This window comes from Brienomyrus brachyistius, unplaced genomic scaffold (assembly GCF_023856365.1).
Source record: "Brienomyrus brachyistius isolate T26 unplaced genomic scaffold, BBRACH_0.4 scaffold67, whole genome shotgun sequence".
In the NCBI taxonomy this organism is placed as follows: domain Eukaryota; kingdom Metazoa; phylum Chordata; class Actinopteri; order Osteoglossiformes; family Mormyridae; genus Brienomyrus; species Brienomyrus brachyistius.
The window spans coordinates 1,149,256-1,172,505 of NW_026042342.1; the positions used below are offsets into that span (position 1 = coordinate 1,149,256).

Genomic DNA, 23,250 nt, shown 5'->3' on the forward strand with positions numbered 1-23,250 from the left:
TTTAAAACAATCCTCTAGTGAGCAGTAAATGTATGAATAAAACATTACGTCATTTTCTGCACCTGGAAGCGTTTTCAACCCATGTGAGATTCAATGGTCTTTCAAGCATAACCATTTTACATAAAGATTAAACTTTATTAGTCTATACATACATCTTTCATATAATTGTTATAATACTTGTAAGTCAAAAATAATAATTATAATATTTAAAAAACTAATCCAATAAACTACTCTGTATTTTATTTAAAAACATAAAATTGAATTTAACCTCTGTTGTTTTTTTTTCTGTTCATCTGTCAACAAAAATAAAAAAGATCACAGAAAAAAAGTTACAAAGTAGCTATTGACTATCGTACTGGAAAGGAACGTTTCCCAACAGCTCTCCTCAACAACAAAGGAACAGTTACAGGTATTGTCCAATACCCTTGATTTTCTATAGTAAATATTTTTACACACCAGAATAGGCTGGGGTGCAGGCCTAGGAGAGCAACAGTGGAATGTTCAGTTGTTACTGGTTCATCACCGGTCACGATGGGGGGGGGGGGGGCATCCACAGGCAGACCAATCAGCAGACAGTACAAGATGTCCAAGGAGGAGGGAGCTGAAGCCGAATTAGCCCGGCGTGTGACCGCTTCTGCTGACATGTAGCTGTAAACAATAGGTTTGATCGCTTTGAAAAATCCCGCTATTATTCCTCAGCAAAATTCCTTTTCTTCCCTTTAAAGAGGTAGGACACTGTTATACGCTGGCAGAGAGGACCTCGCTCACATCCCCCGGCAGTCTTGGGGATTTAGTCACGCTCTCAGAATGACTGGAAATCCAGACCTTCGATATGCAGAAACTGAAATGTGGGAGAGATGTGGAGGTTCGGTCTGTTGTAAAAAGCGCACGGCCATCGATGGCGACACTATCCAGCGTTGGGGATTCATTTTTTTTTTCTTTTCACTCGGAGCAAGTGGGCAGGGGAGGTAATATGGCTGCTTTCCAGGCCACAACCCCAACCCCCCCCCCCCCCCCCCCCCCACTCCGTCACAAGCCGCCGGGCAATACTATGGTCAAGATGATGCGTCAAAGCTGTAAGGAACAGAAGACAAATATAAATACTCTATTTTACAAAGATGAGCAAGTAATTAACAGGAATTAAATAAAGAATGAGTTGGAGTCTATTTTTTTTTTTTATTCTTCAGATCGTCCTTTCATCCAGGAGGAGGGGCCAAGCACCTATTCTATCTTCTGATTGGTCACTGAAAGCCCACCTCTGCTTTAACTGTAATAGTGCTGTATGGATGTCATGATACTAGACATTTTTCATCGATGTGCATGTTAACTCAGTCCTGCCCACTTCTAAGCTGTAGCAGCAAAGGGGAGGTGTGCATCTTCCTGCCTTTGAGTCATTAAATATTAACACCAGATTCAGGAGGAGAGCGACGGACAGAGTGACCTCCGTCTCGCTCTTCATAAGCCTGTTGCCATGTCTCGGTTATTACACGCCACGGAAAACAGACGGCATCCGTCTCGCTCTCGCTTCTGCACGGAAGGCGGCCCTGCGACTGAGGCGGCGATGGTGCGGCGCTTCTTCCACGTCAGACGCTGTTTAAGGTTCATTGTCGTGTGCAGTTATTCATTTCGCCAAGATCCCTTCAATGTCTGTAATCACCACCTGCCTAACTGTTCCCGGTAACACAGCTCTCAATTAATAAATGCTACTCCTTTGCATACAGAGCCATGTATATATTAAAAGATGGATATTTTGAAAGATTAATTGTACGTGATAATTAATCCATAGTGAGATTTATGGTTTTCTGATAAGAATGATCTAGAAAGATGAGATGACTGCATCCATGATTCTGATTCCCATTTCATTGATCATCCCAATGAGAAATCTACAAAAATACAACAAAGTTCTGATATACTTTAAAAATGCATGCCTGTAGTGTCTTCTATCCTTTTCTCCACTCTTATTGTCTCACAATCTCTTTATTTCAAATCACAACACAATCTGTTTTTCAATTTTTTTTTTATTGCTACATATTTGTTAAAATCTATTTAATGGCTAATTGATATCTTATTTTTACATTTCTCCAAGAATATTTTACACAACAGGAGCTTTACTATTTTAAAATGAGACTTAAAAAAGATTAAAGAAATTTAGGAACACCATGTGATTCGTGACATTGAGATATTTTAAATAAATCAGATGTTCTCTATCACGCAGGCTTAGACTACTCGGCTATATTATTTTGGAATAGTAATTTATTGATTTTTCCAGAAAGTTCTTACCTGTCCCAAAGTTTTACACTTCTACAGTTGGTGGTGCAACAGCCAGCAGATATCAGAGCTGCGGAATAAGACATCAAAACAAGCGAGTAAGACACTGTGTGTATGTATTGAAAGGGAAGTAGCAATGAATTCACTTAGCGGCAGGTTTATTAGGTAACCTGCTAGTCAGCGCAAACAACCTGGTCCTTCGAATAGCCAATCGGGTGACTGCAAATGAATACATACAGCACACAGACAAAGTCAAAAAGTTCCGTTACCGGTATGCAAAGCATTAGAAGTAGAGATGCACCGACTGTCAACTATCTGTATTGGCCGATATAGCAACTATCGTCATTGACCAATAGTTAAAAATGAACCGATATTTACCACCGATAATACCATTTAAAACGGTGACCCATATTGCTTTGCACACCCACGTACAGTACTAAACAGTTAGAGGAGAGTCTGCTGGGTGGAGTTATTTAATTTTAGTGAAAATAACATCAGAAATGCATTTTTCAAACATCACTCTGACAAAAATTTAAAGAGAATTATCTATTAATAAACATTTCACCAACACAAATTTGATTGCTCACCTTAAGGTGAGACGGAAGAGTTCGAAGTGTTTCTGAAGAACAAATCCTGCAGTACCGCCGAATAGCGCTAGTTCGTTAAGGAAAACATTTCACCGTGGAGAAAATTCAGTGTAGACCGTGCAAAATCAAAAGATTTTACTCAGAAAATTGCCCAGGTTATCACACTTGATGATGAATATATAACATGTATACAGCTTTAAAATATAGTACTCTGGGACTGTTGTTGCATGCCAGAGTTTGTGTTTTATAACCAAAAAACAAATACCTTTTAATATTTTTGAAACATAATTAATTTTATTTTTTATTTATTTGGGTGGAGTGTACCTTTAAATTTATTTAAGCAGAACGTCCCAAAAAATCGGTATCAGAATCGGTGTCAGCTTTGGAAATTCTTTGACTACCAGTATCTGGCAGAAATTTCCTTATCAGTGCATCACTAATCTGGATGGCTAAGACCTTTTAAACGTGTCGAATGTTGCTACCAGTCATGGTAGTTCCTGCATCTCTGAAACAGCCGCCCTCCTGGGATTTTCATACACTACAGTGTGTAGAGTTTACAGAGAACGGTGGGATGAGCAAAGAACATGCAGCCGGTGGCATTTCTGCGACTGAAAACATCGCGTTAATGAGAGAGGTCAGCGGAACATGGCCAAGTTTGTTAATAGGTCACAAGTGTAAAAATAACAGCTGAATACGACAAAATAGCTTCTCTGAATGAACAACTAATTTATCCTTGAAGCAGTTATGGAAGCAAATGTGACTGCTAATCAGTGCTATAGCTAGGTGAGCATAACAAAGCAAGTCCTGGCCAATACCATACAGATATTCACAGTGCTCATCACTTTTACATTCATGAAACAGTTCTCCTGCAAAGACAAATTAATAATGTAATGGTTAATTCAAAAATAACAATAAAATACCTCAGCTAAAAGTTCAGCTTTTACAGTTAGCTCTTACATCAATTAATACTTTACAATGGCATTGCATTACCGACAGGAAACTTAGGTTTATAAATGGAGACCATTGCAGAGACAATCTGAATTTATAATATATTTATGATGCACTCCTGTGCAGACGCAACTTAAACTTATATATTTATGCTGGGAGGATGTTAAATTTAGAGTAAGGTTGAGTTATCGAATGGAAAGACATTCGCTACACCCACAACTTATATTTTTAATACCTTAAAAAGAACCGCATTTTATAGAGAAAAATACATATCAATGTTGACACTCAGGTGTTGATCCCCAAAGCAATTTGCTCCTCTTCTGCTCTACTTTCCGGCTCCCAATGCACACGATCGCACCAAAGTGCGGTGCACATGAGCTGATGGGCTTTGACTTGCCTTTAGTGCGAGTGAACATGCAGCCATAGGAATGCTGCTATGGAATAGCATAGCATTCCGTCAGAGGCGATGTGCCGCATGCTTAACCAGATTAGACAGGCAGGTTTTGTACATGGATGGATGAGAAATAGCCAGGAATAAGTTCTCCACACCTCATGGTGATGGCATCCTCAATACCTTTCCAGCTAAGAAGCACTGGGCGTTTATACAGGATTATATAGCATACAGTACTTACTTTTGTATATATGGCTGTTTATTACTACTCTACATGCAGAGTATACATAGTTACACACATATTATGCTATAGATAGAATTGCAGGTCAAGGATCAAAACTGTAATACAAATATTTAAAGCATAACTGAAACATTAATATCATAATGGGTCACTTAAAACATTCCTCACTCAATATTTCCCTGAAAATGTACTAATCGATAATTACTACACTTACACCTTGAAAGCTGTGGAGCTATCACCTCATTGAATAACAACGATTACAAGCCCCTGTATTTTTGTACTGGATTACATAAACGATTTGTAGACCCAGCGTCAGATGGACCATATTGTTCTGGTATAATTGTCTTTACACTGGTTACTTCATTGACTACAAGTTGGCTAAATAATGCCGTAATCGACAGTGACATCACCATTTTTGTCTAACTGAAAAGACTTTCTTAATCAGAAGGTATAGACATTTGATGACATGCATTTAAAACATCCCAAGGAGAGCATCCCAAGACCTGGAGTCGTCTTCAGTCTCCATGGCAACATTCTGTCTTGCATGTTTCAATCAATGGTTGATCAACACCAGTGACATCTACCATACTTCTGCCTTCCGAGCCCTTTCATACTCACTTCATCATTTTTTCTACTCATGTTATCTGCCTGATATACTTCACCTTCCATATTCTCAACTAGCATCTATCAATTTGACACAAGCACCAAGACACTGGAGTGTGATAGAGCTAATATTCTTTTGAAAACTGCCTTCCCTTAGTGCCAGCTTGGACAGGCTTCTTTTTCTTCTTCTTCTTCTCTCTCTCTCTCTCTCTCTCTCTCTCTCACCCTCTCTCCCACACACAGACACAAGTGTACTAGGCGGCTTTAAGTCTGGGGTGATGTAAACACGTCTCCTTAAATGTGATCTCATTGTCTGCATACTTAAGGGAAAGGGCGTGATCTCACGGAACCTTAAAATAAAATGTAACATTAGTATTGCTATCGAATGGCCAAGACATCTAAATCCAAGGCCAATTTTAATATGCAGGAAAAAAAATCAATGCTATTTTCTTTAATCCAATACCCGCCTCATTTCCATGAAATCTCAGAATATAGTTTATTTAAAATGTTTGTATGTGTGTGTGTGTGTGTGTGTGTGGGGGGGGGTTAAGGTATACCCCACATTCTGACCCCACAATGTGATAAAAACCTATTATTTTGACATTATGGGGACCATTTCTCAGGTCCCCACAAAGATCTGGGAATGCACTCAAAAGCGTAAAAATGCCAAAAGTCTCATATCTTGTTTGGTTACTTATGGTTAAGCTTAGGGCTGGGTAGGTATTAACATCATCATGTTGGGATTAGAGTTTTCCCCATAGAAATGAATTGAGAGTCCCCATAAAGAAATTATTACAAGCCTGTGTGTGCGTGCGTGCGTGCGTGTGTGTGTGTGTGTGTGTGTGTGTGTGTGTATGTGTGTGTGAGATGACTTGGGTAAAACTGCAAGCTTGCATGTGTTAGTTCATTAAGACAGTGCAGGGAATGAACTGGGAAAAAATATTTTGTAATTAAAAAAACTACAATGTGCATCAGAGGCAGGCATCTGCATCTCTTCTTTTACGGAAGGCATCTGTAGTGCCCTGGTCAGAGCTCTCCATCCATGCTGTGCTTCTCAGTCCTTCTTGCGGGGTGTAAATTGCATTCCAGAAAAGGTGATGGCATCGCACCTGGTTCAGATCCCATCCCGTTACCCAGACAGACACCTGATGGCGCTCTTAAGTGATATGGGGGCGGAGTTTGGCATGGCAGGTTAGGACTCTCTGCTTGTGTTCAGAAGGTTGTTGGGTCAAATACCAGAGTTGGTACACAAATCTCACCACTAGGCTTCCGAACAAGGTCCTTATCCCAATTGCTTGACTTCTCAAAAATGTATGTTGCTACACATAAAAACTTCTGCTAAATACAGTACGTTAAATGTAAAAATGTAAGCACATTAGTGATCTGTGAGAGAGTTTCTTACTAAGTAATGCTAATTTTGTTCATCATAGTTACATAGATTATAGCTAATATATATTACCAATTACCAGAAATTTGCCATATAATTGCACCCTGCTATGAACACCCTACAATACATCAGCTGCAGGAGCAATTCTATGAGCATAAGTGGGGTGCCATAATTCATACTGATGGGATCAACCTAATCATTAGCCAATCATATGTTTTGTATCAGTAAGTGACAGGGGAGGGAACACTCCATGGGCCAATCAACTTTCAGCTGGAACTAGTGCCCCTGAGGTAAACACACCTGATTCACTGTGCTTCTTCACAAGGGAATACCTTTGTCACCCTTTAACACCATTAATAATAGTGAAAATCTAAGTGGTATGATATGCTTTTGCTCTGAATCATTACATGCTTTAAAATTAAAGGTGAATGATGTGAACCTCATTAATTGGTTTTATCGCTGATTATTATAATGAACCGCAAAAGCTGAAAATGGCACATTGCAGAAAAGCTCGGTTTTACAGGCTGTAATAAGGAAAAACACAGATTTCGCGATGAAAAGTTTTATCCCTTTTTATTCATGTACTTATCAAAGCTTTAGTCATTGAAATCAATGCAGCTAAGATCATCTTAAGTCTACATCATCAATTATTCATCTGATTAAAAAATAATGCCAACACACGCTGGGAGCTGGCGTTTACTACACAGTGTGTCCTGCCAGGGAACACGTACAAGGAGATCAACGGCACCACAAAAGGAGCCAAAACCTCACGGCTACAGCCAGAAGAACATGCAAACACAGCAGAGGGCTACACTGTTACTGTCCCCCTTGACTTTTACGAGTGACGTATTCCACATGTTTATTCCTGCACCATCAAAGTGACCTTTAAACGCCACGTACAGAGCTGAAAGGCCATAACATGCCATAACATGCCATAACATGCCATAACATGCCATAACATGCCATAACATGCCATAACAACGTGTGGTTACGCTTTGATTCGCACACTCTGATCTCATGGGGATTTCCCTGCTCCAGGTTCTCTGAGCGCAGAGCACCATCAGCCCCATACAGGCAGGGGTTACAGGCCATGACGCCAGCCAAAGCGCCCTGCAGCCAAACCTTTGCCTCTGTCTCTCCTCCTACACACAAACCCACATCCCGGCAGGTCTTACAAGTGATAAGGACAGCAAAGGTGCCCCTTCATCCATCTCAGAGAGACAGATGATCTTACTGGAGGAATAACCCTAGAGCAACATGCACTTCCTGTCCAGACAGGAAGAGTGACACATACTTCCTGTCCAGACAGGAAGTGTCACTGCGATGGACATTAATGACCAGGGGAGACAATTTAACTAGCCTGTTCGAAATCTTCCCGCTCACAGTGCAGGCAGAGCCCTGCCTCTCGGAGTCTGACCATACATATTTCCAGCTGCCATGATGCATTGCTTATTTACACATTCAGCTGGGTTGCTTTACGTTATGCCTCTAAACACAGGATGGGGGCGTGCCTAACACATGTTAACGAGCTGCAGGTCACCGCACCTGGCTTGCTGCTGTGTAATGACCTGCTCAGCCAGTGTCTCTCCACCCTGCCTAATAGGTTGAAGCACCCCAAGTGCGGAGGTGCTGCCAACACACAGCTGGCTAACTGCCAGGGGCAGATTTGTTTTTTGTGGGACTCCAATCAGAAAGTCACCTCCCCCAGTGTAATGACTGTTTGTGACCAACAGGGAGCCTCAAACCTCAGGGGGCTGCACACACATGCATGGTAAACACTACAGCTGCTAACCACGACTCATGGCTGGCACAGGGAGCACGGGCATGGAGGGATGCAGAATAGTGCAGGCCTGACGTTCGATCATCCCTCCTGGGTCTCCTAAAATGGCAACCTCTCCCACAGCCCACCGACTACGGAATGTAGACTACAAGCTGGTATTACATGTGGATTACAGTGGAGTGGCCTATATTTCAAGTTATCGTACAAATATCAGGGTGGCAGAGCGAAGCGTGGGGGAGGGGATTCTCTCCCTGGCCCCCACTGTAAGCCTCACACATGTCATTTATGCTGAACTCATGAACTTGTTATAAATAGATTGTCACTGGTGTTGGACTGAGAGGAAAATCCCTCAGATGCAGTTCTATCATCAACGGGGTGGCTGCTATATTCCCACCCCCTGAAAAGTGGCCAGGCGTCTGCGGGTGGTTTCGGAAATAATATCATACTATTTACGCAAAATTAATGTTCTTATACTAAAAAAAAAAAACTGAGTCAGTCTACAAATATAAATGCAGCAAAGCAGTGGAAAGAAGGCTGTGAGGTGGATTTTTTTTGCCTAAAGAAAACACACAAATCTGTTATTTTCTTCACTCCAGACATAAAGGCAATAGTAGGAAAGGCTTTGGCCCCCAACTAATAAGCGCTGCTTTGTAATAATAAACACATAAATAATACATACACACATAACAAAGACCTAAAGGAGAACTTCCTACAGGCATCTGGACAGACCGAAGTCCCAGCATGCATCACTCTGAGCACCAAATCCAAAACTGATTAGTTTCTCTCCAAATATCTTTGGAATGAGGACCTCAGTGACCTGTGAGCCCCAGGGCAAAATAAAAAACGATTAGACCTTTTATTGCCATTTTCTGAGCTCCTCTGTACAGCTTTTGTTCCATTTATCCCAGTCCACGGGACAGAAATGGGAATTCCTGGAGGGGATTCACTTATGAGGGACAGATGCAGGACAAAAGTGTAGAGGCGCCCAAAAAGAAGCCCTACAGAGAGACGGAGTCCGCAGAATCACCCGTAGACAGCGGGCCAACGCAGTGGTGCCTTTTACAGACCCAGATGCATGCTTTTCATCTAAAACTCGCAACCCTGCACACAGAATTGTAATTTAGCCAGGAACAGCACGGTGTGCTAATGCGCTCAGCATGTATATACAGCTGCTCTTGCAGAAGTGACTGCAGTCGTCCTCAGACCACTGCACTTACAACTCTTCCTGGGTACTCATTTTTGCGAATTTGATGTTCAAATCCACCTGAAGTCGCTAATTTACGAGAATTATAATTTCTGTTAAGTGTACTTTGTCGCCCTAAACTGTGGCAAATATCAAGCAAACAATACAAATATGCAGTAGAATTGTCATTAAAGAGATGACCAGTCACAGAATGTGGCATGTTAGCACGACCGCATACGACAGTGCAGGCCTCAGTGAGAACAGTCAGTTTTACTTATCTACTTCATATATTTTGACAAATACTGACTTTATTCCTCTCACACCAAATCTATCCTGATGTCCAGCGTCTACCTGAAGCTAAGCATAAAAAAATCAGGAGAAATTATGAAAACTCTATATGGGCATGTGATAGATCGACTGAAAGCTACAGTAGAGGAACTGAGGATTACTTCGCTTTTATCGTTTTTGGTTCGGCTTGGATGGGACCCTGATCCAGCCACCACAGTTGGCGCCGCGCTGATGCTCTACACCCATCTTCCCCTTCGCCGTGTCCTTTTGGTCCCGCGGCCCGATTTGAGGAGGCTGAAATCGCATCTCCATCTGACAAACGGGTTAAAAATAACCACAGGAAACCCTGAAGCCGGAGCTGAGAAGGAGGCGTGAGGAATTCTTCGATCTCTCATTCCAGCACAAAGGAAGCGGCGGCTCCCCAGGGACGCTCCGTAGATCCTCTCTGCGAACCCATCCACAGAGATCCTGCCACCTCACCAGTTACATGCCTAATGCATTCGCTCACTGGCCTTTTACCATGCTACCACTGTGTCCCTCCCTTTCCTCGTCTGAATTAAAGTCGACATTGTACAATAGGAATCGGACAGAGGTGGCTTTATATATTCTACCAAGATAAAAAAGAGTCATTTAAATTCTGAGAAAGCAGAATTTAAATTTCAGATTAAACTTTAGAAAGGGTCGGTCACATAACCACGTAGTAAAATGATGGGTATGAACCCCCAAAAGTCATTTTAATGACTGATCAGGTAACTAAAAGTACAAGTCTGAACCTCCCTCTAAGTTAGCTTCAGCTCAATGGGCAGTGAACACCCCCCCTCCCTCCCACCACCACCCTACCAAGGTCTACCCTTAAAAATTAACCGCATCAGATTAATGGCCAGTTAGCAGCACGTAATATAAGTGAGACAGTCTTCGCTTTGATACATTTTCAAAACAACGTGTGGCAGAGTAACAAAAAGGCTCAAATTGCAGGTGGATCGATCACAAAAAAAGTCATTTAATGTGCCGAGGAACATCTCAGCTATTATGAGCGTCAAGAGGAACATCTCAGCTATCATGAGCGTCAACAGGAACATCTCAGCTATCATGAGCGTCAAGAGGAACATCTCAGCTATCATGAGCGTCAACAGGAACATCTCAGCTATCATGAGCGTCAAGAGGAACATCTCAGCTATCATGAGCGTCAAGAGGAACATTGCAACTATTTGAGCATCAACAGGAATATCTCAGCTATCATGAACGTCGAGGAACGTCTCAGCTATCGTGAGCGTCAAGAGGAACGTCTCAGCTATCATGAGTGCTTCTGCTAATCACGGACAAACTGTATTACCAAAGAGAAACAGTTGAAATTCAGGAAGAGACAAACTCTGGCCAGGATACTCTGGCCTCTAAAATGACCAGAAAACTGAATCAGCACCTCTGCAACCCAGTCTCAACGAAAACCATGGCTTCACATATCCGGAATTACGGCAGGACTGACGTGCGGAATCCTGGAAATATCCAGTGGACGTAACCTGCTGTAAGGAGCATGAAATCTGGACCCCTGAGCAATGGGAGGAAATGTGATATGGACTGAGTCACCTTTCTCCATTTCATGCATCTTTCTGACTAAGAAAAGACGAAGGATGATCGCACCCACCACTGTTGTTGCTGTGGGCAGCCACCTCATGGGAGTTATCAGGTCCGACGAAAACTCGCAATGGCTAAATAACAGCCAAGGGTTATGAGGCCACAGAGCAGGACTAGATGCACACTAATAAGCAAATTCCAGTCAAAATCGCCAGATCGAAACATCATTGAGCCGTTACGGTAAGCTCTGAAAAGCAGATCGGCAAATCGATGGCCCTCACCTTCAGCCTGGGAAGAACTTTCCGGAAGAGTGGCCTAATATCTGTACTGCATACAGTTCGGAACATGTATGACAACATTCTAAGAAAGTCTGTAGATGTTCTGTATGCAAAGGGTGGCCCTACACTTTATTCAGGCCTCGATATATAAATTGTTAATTGTTTCCATTATATTGACCACCATGCATCTAGTACTAAGTAAAATGTTGGTAACACTTCACATAAAGCAGTCATCATAACGCATTATAGATAACTTTCATAATACATTATAATGCATTCATAAAGTATTATAAACACAGCTATAACTATTCATAAAAAGGTATAACACATTATAGCCATGTTTATTATGCATTATGCATAATTATATCTATATAATGCATAACATCTATGTCACATAAAAAAATTGGAATAAAAAATATTGACAGCTTTTGATACATTATGAAGTGCTGTTTGTTTATTGATTGATTTGTTATGATTTTTTTGCAGTGTGAGCAAAAATTGAGCAGTATATGTGTAAGTGAGCTAAAAAAAAACATGTTTCTCTCGTGCTCAGTTTACAAAAATCATGCAAAATTTGCCATAGAAATCTCCTACCTGCGATTTTACAGTAGCGAGTGTCAGGCTGAATATTACACAGTGCAGCTTGATGTCACTGTGATTTACACACACACCTGCTGGAAACCTCACTTTGCTACTCAATTATTAGCAGTTCAAACAGGAAATAGATGAAGGCAAGGTCCCCTTGTCTTTAAAAGAACACATCACTAATGTTTTTTGTCAGTTTCAAACGGGCCAACTCCACAGTCCATTTACCTTCCTGGCACCTTCAACCGAATAAAAAAATCAGGCCGGAATAAAAAAAGACGCAGCTTATTTCAATAACTTAAGAAGTGCTTTTCATGAAGCGCACTTTCATCAAAATTTTATTTTTGTGGAATTGTTTTCTACTATATTTTCCTGTTTGTTGCCTTCGTCATATTTTCTCGGAGTTAAGACCCTCTGCGTAAGCACAGTGAGAGAGCGGGGGCACGGGCACCGCTGGGGATGCTGCTCCCCATCACGTTCGGCACGTCAAATGCCGCAGCGCACGAGACTTCCCTCCGGTGCAAGGGCACCTCAGTACGTGCTGCAGGGCGGCGCTCTTCACCTGCTCCCCACCACCTGCAGCTCAGCTTGTAAGAAGCATTCGGGAAGTACGACATTTCCTCATCACGGTAACTGCGGGAATATGGCATAAAGGCACCCCAGCGCCGTTCCAGGTATCTTGCCAACTGCCCATCATTCCTGTCCACGTATGAACATATGCATCAGATATTATCCATCCATCCATTTTCCAAACCGCTTATCCTACTGGGTCGTGGGGGGTCCGGAGCCTATCCCGGAAGCAATGGGCACGAGGCAGGGAACAACCCAGGATGGGGGGCCAGCCCATCGCAGGCATCAGATATTATTACGAATAATAATAATAATAATAATAATAATAATTACACCTTCCAATCTGTTTATCCGGCACGAAACAGGATTTCTTGCTTACCAGGATAACTTCTCGGATTTAAGGTAGTCTGGCCAAATGTAAGCATTCAAAGAATAAGTCCATTTAAACTGGGGTACCTTAAACAAGTTATCCAGCTTAGCAAGAAATCCATCATAGTTATACAGGCTGCTGGACAAGGTCTTGGGTGAATAATAATAATAATAATAATAATCCATTCATCTATCCATCCATTTTCTGAAACCGCTTGTCCTATTCAGGGTCATGGGGGTCCGGAGCCTGTCCCGGAGAGTGCAGGCGCAAGGCAGAGGACAACCCAGGATGGGGTGCCAACCCATCGCAGATAATAATAATAATAATATCCCACCACCCACGTCACGCATGACCGGGACAGGCAGCTGAACCCCAGCACACGCATACTCTCTGTCTGCTGACTGCTCCATTCTGGCCACACCCCTAAAAACAAACAGTCCAATTGGATCCATTAGCACATTCCTTAGGTATCCTATCACGGCACTATTTACAACCATGCAGACATGGAGCAAGACACCGAAAGGAGATTTTGAAAGTGGAATAAAGGAATAATATTTCGGCTTGGCAATTAAAATGGGCAAAAACAAGATCACAAAAATAGCTTTAAGAATAGCAGACACTTTATTTGGCTCTGGATGCGATCTTTTTTAATTCTTCGCAGCAGAGGACTGAGCTCGGCCCGCAGGTTTTCTCTCCAGGGCAGCTAATTCTTAGGTAGTCTCTCTCTGCAGAGGTCACGCCTTATTCTAATGAGGCAGATGGGGTGTTCAATAAAAATGACATTAAACTGGGCCAGAATTCACTGAAAAATATCCGACGGATCGCCGGGTTAATGTTGCCCTGCGATGTGCGTTGCACGGGATCAACAGTGACGGTGACCGGGAGATGTCTTCAGCATCCTCTCTGATGAAAGTGGAACGTGTTTGTTCTGCATGGGGTTAGCCGGCTCGGTGTCCCCGGTTCCGGTGGTGCGGGGGCATCCACACACCCCCTACCAGGCCCTCCTCTCTCTCCCCATTCCACCTCTAAGTCACCTCCTGGGCCGCCAGGCTCTGATGCATCAGCACTTATCTCTGCACGGCTCTGCCCCGGCCTTCTCTGCACTGTCACGCTGAGGTCAGAGAGCCCCCAGGGAGGGCAGAGGTTGGGCTCAGAAGCTCCCTTTCCACATCCAGCAGAGTGTGGCTCAGCCTTAACCACAGATCTGCGGGGCGGGGATAGGACAGCGGGGCCTCGATCTCGAAATCCGCCCCGCAGAAGAATGTGAGCAGAGAGTCGTTTGAGAAGATTAGCTCAGCTCAGGGAATGAGGATGTCACTTCCCAAGAGGCCATGGAGGAGCATAAGCCAGGCCTGGGCTGGGCATTCACACCTACACTCACGCCACAGTGAAAATTACCGCCACTCCTTCGTACCGGCATGAAATCAGCGAGCTATGTGACTCTTTACATACAGTTAATGTGAAATCTGCAACATCGGTAAAGGTGGAAAGGGTTTATTTTAGACATTTGGGGCTTTATTTTAAAAAAAATGAAAAAGGACCACATTTTGCCTCAGTACAGAAGTTTGATAAATAAGACGATGGCTGTTTCTTTATTGATCCGCTTGCTGACTTTTCTGCTTCCCTGGTTGTCCTATTCCTCACTGTCACATTTTCTGCATGATCACAGAAAAGCACGAAAACTCGATATGGGCTGCAGGAAAGCCGTTTCAGTTATGACAACTTGTAGGACAATGGTCAATTCTGCAGAAGAAACAAGAACGTAAGGCGCATAGATCAGAGGCTCTAGGGACTTTTGAAATCAGACAACAGATCCAGCGGGAAGCCAGAGGTCCTATTTGAGGACTGTCAAGGCGCACTTTCTTAAAACATCACCCAAGATTTCATCCAGACTTTCCATCATTTTCACTCTGCAATCATCTTAGCCGAGAAAAATAAAATCTACTTTTCTTCTGCACCTTTTTCCAAAGAGGAATGTTTTTCAGCCTGACAGCAGGACAATATGAAAAACCATCATCGCTCTATTCGCGAGCTTCTGCACTCTGGTGATCCTGAACACGTAATCATTTCTTGTCGTGTCCTTTTGTTGTATTTCGGGTTTTCCCAACGTAAACAGTTTGCTCACATATTTGAATTCATCCAACTGATGCTGCCGTTTAAGACTCATTTTACACAACATTAAAAAAGTATTATATATGGTATATAGATTGAGAGATCTGGTCTTATATTCATGTAACTTATCTCTGGGCCCAGAAAATTATTAAATTTTTTATTTATCTTTAAACCGCATATCCTGGTCAAGGTCATGGGATATGCCAGTATCTGTTGCATTATCCTGTAACATGGATAATAATTAGTAATAGCAACAACAACAAAACAACAACAATGGAAATAATATTAACAATGACAACAACAATAATCATCATTAAGCATTATTATTATTATTATTATTATTATTATTATTATTATTATTATTATTATTATTATTATTGGGCAGCACAGTGGTGCAGCGGGTCCCTGTATTCGCGTGGGTTTCCGCCAGGGGCTACGGTTTCCTCCCAAGGTCCAAAAGCGTGCAGTATAGGTTGATTGGTGGTTCCAAATTGGCCCTGCGTGTGTGTGCACCCTGCTGTGTGTTGGTGACTGACCAGCGTTGGTTCCTACCTGCGCCCATCGTTCCCGGGATAGGCTCCGGTACCCACAACCCCAGTTGGGATTAAGCGGTTTCAGAAAGTGGATGGATTATTATTATTACAAAGATAATACTATGAGCCTGACAGCTTGTCCTGCCAGCCGATTAAAACAGGACCACAAAAATTAGTTCCTAAAAAACAGTAACAGGTTTTATGGGACTTCCTGATTTCTCCCAAAACTAGCCTGGAAGGCCGGACCTGAACCGCAGCGTCGTCGAAAGGAGAAGGCAGCATGCCTTGCTGTAGTGCTTAAATTTAGCGTGCCGATTTAATGGCGCACCTCAGAAATCGGTCCAAAGGTGACGGCTGGCCTGATTAAAAACAAATTACTTTCAAAGCGGCCGCCGGTGTCCGCAGCCTCGGATGGTGACGTGATGGTTATCCATGCTAATTTCATAGCTGCCAGTGAGGCCTCCTTCCAAGCACTCGCACCACATGACGATGATACGACCGACCGCCTGCTCTTCCTCTTTGCTCCCGTTAGCTGATTGGCTACGAAGCCGAGGACAGCGCTAATGGAGGGGAAACCAAAAACCTGTGGCTAACACATGTGCGGCTGCTAAGCTACACATCTCCCAGTATTAGTTACTCCGTGCATTTGCAGTATCATGTTACGTAGAAAACTCCATAAAGACAGGAGTAGCCCAATATGAAACAGGCGGCAGGTGATGTAGGTGCTGAACCTGAGCTGCTTCAGTATTCATCGATATTAAAGGACTTTCACTAGGAAAGCACTGACTCATTGCAGTTAGAAAACACTTCCATTTGCTAACATAATAACCAACTAGTCAAGTGGTTCTTAATCCTGTTCCTGCTCCCCCCCCTCCCCCCCCGCAAGAATATCTTCATTCCAACCCTACTTTAACCTAGCTTATATGGTCCTTAATAGCCTAATAATGAATGTGGCAGGTTGAAAGGTTGCAATGAAAACATTCTGGCAGTGGAGGCGCCAGGAACAGGATTGATAACTACTGATCTAGTTCAAGGTGTAGCTCGCTTCCTGGGATAGAATCTGAGCATCTTGGGTATGTCTGCCCTGGATAAGCAGTAGTGGAGTGATGGATGGATGGATGGATGGATGGATGGATGGTTAACATTTTGCTTACAAGAAGTAATGTCACAAGAAGATTCGACACACTGCAGTCTTTCAGCCAAAGTGGACTGCCTGCATGTTGGTCAGGTTACCCTAGACCAGTGTTTCCCAATCCGGTCCATGGAGACCCACAGACAGTCCATGTTTTTGCTCCTTCCCAGCTCCTGGAGCAAAAACGTGGACCAGCTGTGGGTTCCTGAGCACCGGATTAGGAAACACTGCCCAGGGCAATAGGGTTGACATCAACAGATCCCTAAAACATGAATCTGCTGGTCATCTAATAGACCAACATGAGAAGCTAAGTGAGTACAGCGTTCCAAGCTAAAGGCTGCTTTGCTCCACTCACCAAGTGCACTGGTGTGATCGGCCTACACCACCAGCCACACACCTATATCCAAACACAACAAATTAATGGATACTTCTGCGGTGTAAAAGTAACAAGAAGTGTTTTCATAATCATTCAATGCAACACAAAATGAGTGTGCAGAACCTTAAAAACTCCAAATGAGGACCAGAGATCTCAGCGCCGATTCCTTCTAAATCAAATTCTGACAGATAAGCCAGCTTAGCTATAAAGCGAGTTTGAGGAGAAGGTCACAAGAAGATACTGCAAGATGACAGCTGACGTGACCCTGGTCACAAGATCTCACAAAAAAACAATAACATTCCAGCCAACAACTCAAGTTGCTTTATTTATTAACCTTTGATCTCCATATCAAATCAAGGCAGCCTAAACAGCCCAGAAATTAACCACAAAAGCACAAGAATTAAACGTTTAAATAACATCTTAAATTGGGCCCTATTATTATCCTATAATTTATCATGAACATAACAGGCAGCATGCATCGTTTTCACTCATTTCATTAATAGGGAGGATGACACAGGGAATCTCAGCATAAACAATAGGGAAGCAGAGCTATATTTAGAGAGCAAATCAAAGCGGAGGATTTCTCAAGGTCACGGCGGAGCTGTGGCAGGGATACAGCGCTGCGGTACTACAGCCCACCCAGCAGCCACCTGTACGGCCTGTACCGCCGTGCCAGCCTGGCCGACCACGCTCAGCTGGGGCACGCGTGACCCCGGAGAGTTAAACCTCCACAGGGCCACTCCCACAGACCTTCAGAGCGCGATTACGTCACCCCCCCCGGCACAGCAGAAGTGGATGTCGCGTCTGGGCAGCAGATCCACACAGTGCTCTGGTTTCACTCTCCCTCCGTCCCTCCCTCTGCCGTAATAATAAGCCCATGATAAATTCTGTCCCAGCTGGGAACGCGGTGCTGCTCAGATTTTCTGTCTGGGCGATTATATACCTTCGGGAGAGGTCACGTGATCTGACACGGTAATCACAATTCATGAACCGAGGGAACGACAATCGCTGCAGATTCGCCTGCCCGTAGCTGCGCAGAAAGGATCCTTCTAACAGAGATGATCACACCTCTGAATCTGCTATTTCCCAGAATCCTCCAGGCGCAGGACCGCCACACACACAGTCACACAGCAGTCGAAATGCTCCTCTAAAACGCACCTCCTTCAAGTGACATACTCTTCAGTGAATTAGGTCCGTAAATAAAATACATATTTTAAGACCCTGAACTATTACCCCGCTACAGGCTCGTTGGAAAACAGCTTTAGCCCCAGAGCCACAGCCAGCTTAAATTCGTTCAAAGGAAGATATTAAAGCACATGTGCTACTCAGAATGCAAGCATGGAGAAGCAGTTCAGAAATACCTCACACTGTTTACTGCTCTTAAGGCGTTTGGAAGAAAACATAAGATCTGGGCTCTTATTTACGGTTGCTGTTGAATTCTACAGACCATGGAGATCATATCAAGTCAGAAAAGGCTACACATTTCCCAAAAAAAAAAAATCCCAAGTAATTCCTTCAAAATCTCCTCTGGGATAAGCCATCATTGACAGGCTTCCAAAGGAGCGTAGTACAGCACATCATCACAAAGCTTCAAATCCTCGACAGAAAAACATCATCCCTGACATAGAGCAAAGGTGCAGGTCGTACCTCTTTACAAAACAGGAGTATTCTACATGTCTATTCAATGTTTGCCGTTTCCGAAGTTTATAACCCAGTCTTTGCCAAGGCACTCAGCCGGTAACTGTAGTAACCAGAGATAACTTAAGGGAAACGATAGCGGAATACCATAAGCATCACAGCGTCACCAAACCCTACAACAGCGTTAAGTGGTTAGCTCAGTATTCTTATACTCTGACTCCTTGTTTTAAAAATGATTCTTGAAATTCAGGAGAAATCTCATCTACCTACATTTATATTGTTTTTTTACAGGTTATCAACTAGGCTCTCATGCCCTCTTCCCCCAATCCAGTCCACATTTTTGTTCCGTTCTACCATCTACACACCTGATTTTAATTTTCAACTAAGTATGCAGTCCTTTAATTAGCTTTATTGCTGGAACAAAAATGCAGGCCGGCTTGGGGCAGCGATGGGGTTGAAGACCTGAGTGATACTCACTGACCCTGGGGTATGAATAGATGCGTCTTGGTCAGTGTCTGTTCTGTGCATCTTGTTACTCTAGCAGACCCAGCCTGTGATCTGTAAACAAGATACCCATATATTTCTTTTCTGCTAAGTAAGGCAAACGGTTCGCTCCAGGAATATATCCCGCGGCTTTACTCAGGTCGGCAACTCAGCACATTTGTGTCTCCTGAAAATCATTACCAGCCACCATGGGGTACAAAAAAACACAAGCCTGGCAAATACTTTGATATTTTCATTCAAGCACCTTCAACTAATGGTTCCACCTAGGGTGACCAACTAATCCATGTCAGGAGAGACGGTACGAGGTACGACGGCGTTTGTAAACTACCATTTCAACAACATAAATTAAAAGGACCTGGCTTTCACTTTAGCACTGAGTTCTTGCTGTGTGCTGATTGGTCAGTCTCCTATAATCACGCATGTGCCACTAATGTTAATGTGAGACACTGGATGAGTCTTTCAATCAAGGAAACAAACCAGTAAAAGTACAAAACGAACCAAACAATTTAGCCAAGAACAGGAGCCTTTCACTTTTAAAGTAGTTTGTAAAAGCTGAAGTAGCTCATAGTGTCCCCCCTGATAGGATCAGCTGATCACCCCAGCTCCACTGGAGACCATCGCAAGCCACTTCAGAGATGGAGACATTGACCTACACAATAATTCGACATGAAAGTCAGGTTAACCTTAGATACATGGCCTTGAGGAGAATCTCTAAAGCTACATCGCGACTCACAAGCACAGTAAAAACTGACAGAAGTAAATCATACTCCAGACCAATTAGAGCAATTAAGAAGTCCACACAAAGCATTTCTCCAGCAATTAATTCCAAATTATGGACTTTAATGGCATGGCAACACGACCTTAACATCACAGCAGCGTCCAATAAACTTTATAAAACTGCACACAATTTAAAATGCTTGTTGAATGAAAACAGACAAATAAATACTGTACTTCTGCTGCTGAATACGAGCTAACGATAACAGGGCAATGCTACGCTGTACCTGTGTCTAGGAGTGAGCATGTGGCCACGTGTGTGTCCATACAGAAAATGGGAAGTTTACGATGCATTACGAAGCCGCTCCTAGCGCCAGGCCACCTCACCGTTCATGCCGTTGTAGATGCTCCTGTGGTGGGGTGACAGATCATCTCCGGCCGGCCTCCTCGCCGCCATCTCCCTGCCCGGGCTACCGAACTTCACGTGCTCCGGACTGCTGGCGTACTGCAGCCTGAGCGACTCCTGGCTGCCCCCACCTAAGCGGGCCTTGTGCAGCAGCTCCGTGGCACCGGCCAGGGCTTGCTTGGGCTCGGGGCTGCCACACCTGCTGCTGATGCTCCCTCTGTGCTTGTGGAACTGCTCCGGGCTCCCTGGCGCCGACCCGAGAAGGTGCTTTGGTGATAGCGTCTCTGTGCTGTGCTTGGGGTGCTGCTCCGGGCTCCTACGGCCCAGGATCAGGCTGTGCTTCTCGGGACTCAGTCCCCGCAGGGACTTGTGGTCGGGGCTGGAGATGGAGCCACCACGTGGCCTGGAGGGCTGGGGAAAGGGCAGAGGGTAATCGAGACTGGTGCTCCTGTGCCTGCCAGGATGCTCTGGGATAACCCCCTCTCCCACTCCCCCTACCAGGTCCTTGGCCTTCTGAATATGCTCGGGACTGCCTCCTACAGGAGCAATCAGGAGCTGCTGCTTGTGATGCACATGATCAGGGCTGTCAGTGCTGCCCCCGCTGGAGGTGCTGCTGCCGTCGCCCACGTCCCGCAACAGCCCCGCCCCGGGGACGGTCAGACTGCTCTGGCTGTCGATGGAGTTGCGGCAGCCCGCCGTCCCCGGGCCGACCCCCCCGATACCCCCTGGCCCCTTCTCCTCATCCAGCATGAGGCAAAGCTCCTTCAGCTCCAGGTTCTCCCTGATCACCTCCTCCTGGCGTACTTCCAGCTCCTTCAGCTTCTGCAGGTAGAGGGTCACCTCCTTGCGCATGATGCTGGAACTGTAGCGCCCGAGGCGTTGCCACTCCCGTGACACCCGCTTCCCCTTCTGCCGGTCGTCGTCCAGGAAGCAGCACAGGTCACGCAGCTCCTGGTTGTCCTCCTGCAGTTTCTGGTTCACGTCCTGCACGTAACAAGACAAGATGGCGATATAATTAAATGATCCGAGGAAGACTTGAAGCCACAAGAGGGAGTGGCACGAGAGGTTGTGCCACCCATTCTACCTGGCTCCTTTGCAGAAAAGTACATTCCTTCACACCCCTTCATATACGGGACTTATTCACAGTCATCCTCTGTGACCTTCTGTCTCGTGTCAGCTGATTGGGTGACATTATTGTTCTTTTGTGTCAGAGATCCTTATTGGTTAATCACAGTCTGACTATTTACATTAATGAACAAACATTTTAGAACATAAACCATTCAAATCACCCCCACAATGGAACAACATTAAGCCTTATTCATAGCCTCCTCATTAGTCCTGTTATGTAATACATAATGTAACTTGGCACAGAAGCTAGTGCCCAATAAGCATTTATATATTTCTATTCTGAGCCTTAGCATTTGAAAATGTTACATAATGCATTGATCTTTTTGCTAGGTAAAGAACGTGCACAACCTAAACTCCTACAGCAGGCATTTCTAGCACTAACTTGTGGGTTTCATTCTAGCACATTATGCTATGATTCTTGGCATGATTTTAAGATCCTTTACATTTAGGTAAGGGTAAAGCCGATCACAGTATTCAAAAACTGCCCAACAGACAACAGGTGCTCTTCTAGCGTAGGCTGAGCCAAGTTCTTGGCAGTAGCTGACGGTAATGCAGCAAATGTTCAGTACAGCATATATTAGTGTCCATAGTTCTGATATGCGCTTCCGTGCCCTTTTCATTCTGACAGACATCACAGCTTTTCTTCACAAGTAAGCAGCCACGCAACACCCATCGCGATCTGTAAAATCTCGACCAAATCGAAATTTTTGCCTTGTTGACGCGTTTCACTTAAATAACTTGGAAATTTTAAGAAGATTTGGAATTCATTATTAGGTTTGCGCAGATATTCTTAAAGTGTAGTTTTTCACCTATTATCTAAATCTATCTTTAGCGTATTGCGATGCATTACTTGGTCTTGCTGTGTGGATCCTCTAATGATGCTTCTGTGTGGCGGCTCACCTTCAGTCCTCTGATCTCATTAAGGTGCAACTGGAGACTGCGGTTGACCTCCCGAATCAGGTTTCCGTGGTCCAGTATGATGCTCATCTTCTCCGCTTCCGCCCTTCGCAAACGCCGCACCAAGTCCTCTTTGCTCCACTTCAGCAGATCCTCGTCCGACAGCTTGGAGATGTCTTCCGCCGGACTTTCTGCACTGTTAGACATCGCTTGCTGTGGCGGAGGTTGTGGTTGTGTGGGTTTCTCCATCAGCACAATTGTAACGCTGATACAAAAGCTAACGATGTTTAAGCGAAGGCTGTCAACCTGTACTCTTGCTCAACCTAAGTCGTTTTACGACGGCGAAACTGTGCGATTCATACGTGTGGCATGGTCTCTCCGCAACCCATCTTCGCTCCTGTTTAACGGGGATAAAATAGCACGCAAAATGCAACGGCGTATTTAGAGAAAATGATGAGATTTCCTGACTGAGATTTTCTCCTCTATAGATGACATTATAAATAGTCCTTGGGAAGTTCGCCGTTCAGAAGGACTTGTGCATGCCCCGCCTAGAGAAGAGCGCGTCCCTGCTTAGAGGGATGCTGCCGTGCATGGCTCCCGCCCCACGCGCTGCCTCTCCGCCGGTGCATTGAGGTGGGTGCAGCCCTGGCTGTGATGACATGGGCAGGGAGACGGCGTGACGGCAGCCGAGTAGCCAGTAGACTGCTACATGGTACAGAGCTCCCCCTCTCTCCTCTCTCTCTTCCCCCCCTCTCTCTC

General features: G+C 44.2%; 1 protein-coding gene across 4 annotated transcripts; it reads right to left on the reverse strand.

The window, feature by feature from the left end:
* Window positions 1-112: 112 nt before the first annotated feature.
* Window positions 113-23,250, reverse strand: LOC125725463 (coiled-coil domain-containing protein 85A-like). 4 transcript variants are annotated; one of them, XR_007387494.1, is made up of 5 exons: window positions 22,495-23,245; window positions 20,448-21,450; window positions 19,324-19,400; window positions 2,281-2,338; window positions 996-1,074 (listed from the first exon to the last, which is right to left on the reverse strand). XR_007387494.1 is itself a non-coding variant. In XM_049002395.1 (5 exons), the coding sequence occupies exons 1-5, from the start codon at window positions 22,738-22,740 to the stop codon at window positions 1,817-1,819; spliced, it is 1,287 nt and encodes a 428-aa protein (XP_048858352.1). In that variant the 5' UTR covers window positions 22,741-23,250; the 3' UTR covers window positions 996-1,816. The 4 variants fall into 4 exon arrangements, 3 of the variants coding, with proteins under 3 accessions (XP_048858351.1, XP_048858352.1, XP_048858350.1); XM_049002395.1 differs by lacking the exon at window positions 19,324-19,400 and having other exon boundaries at window positions 996-1,883; window positions 20,448-20,877; window positions 20,965-21,450; window positions 22,495-23,250; XM_049002394.1 differs by lacking the exon at window positions 19,324-19,400 and having other exon boundaries at window positions 113-1,074; window positions 22,495-23,242.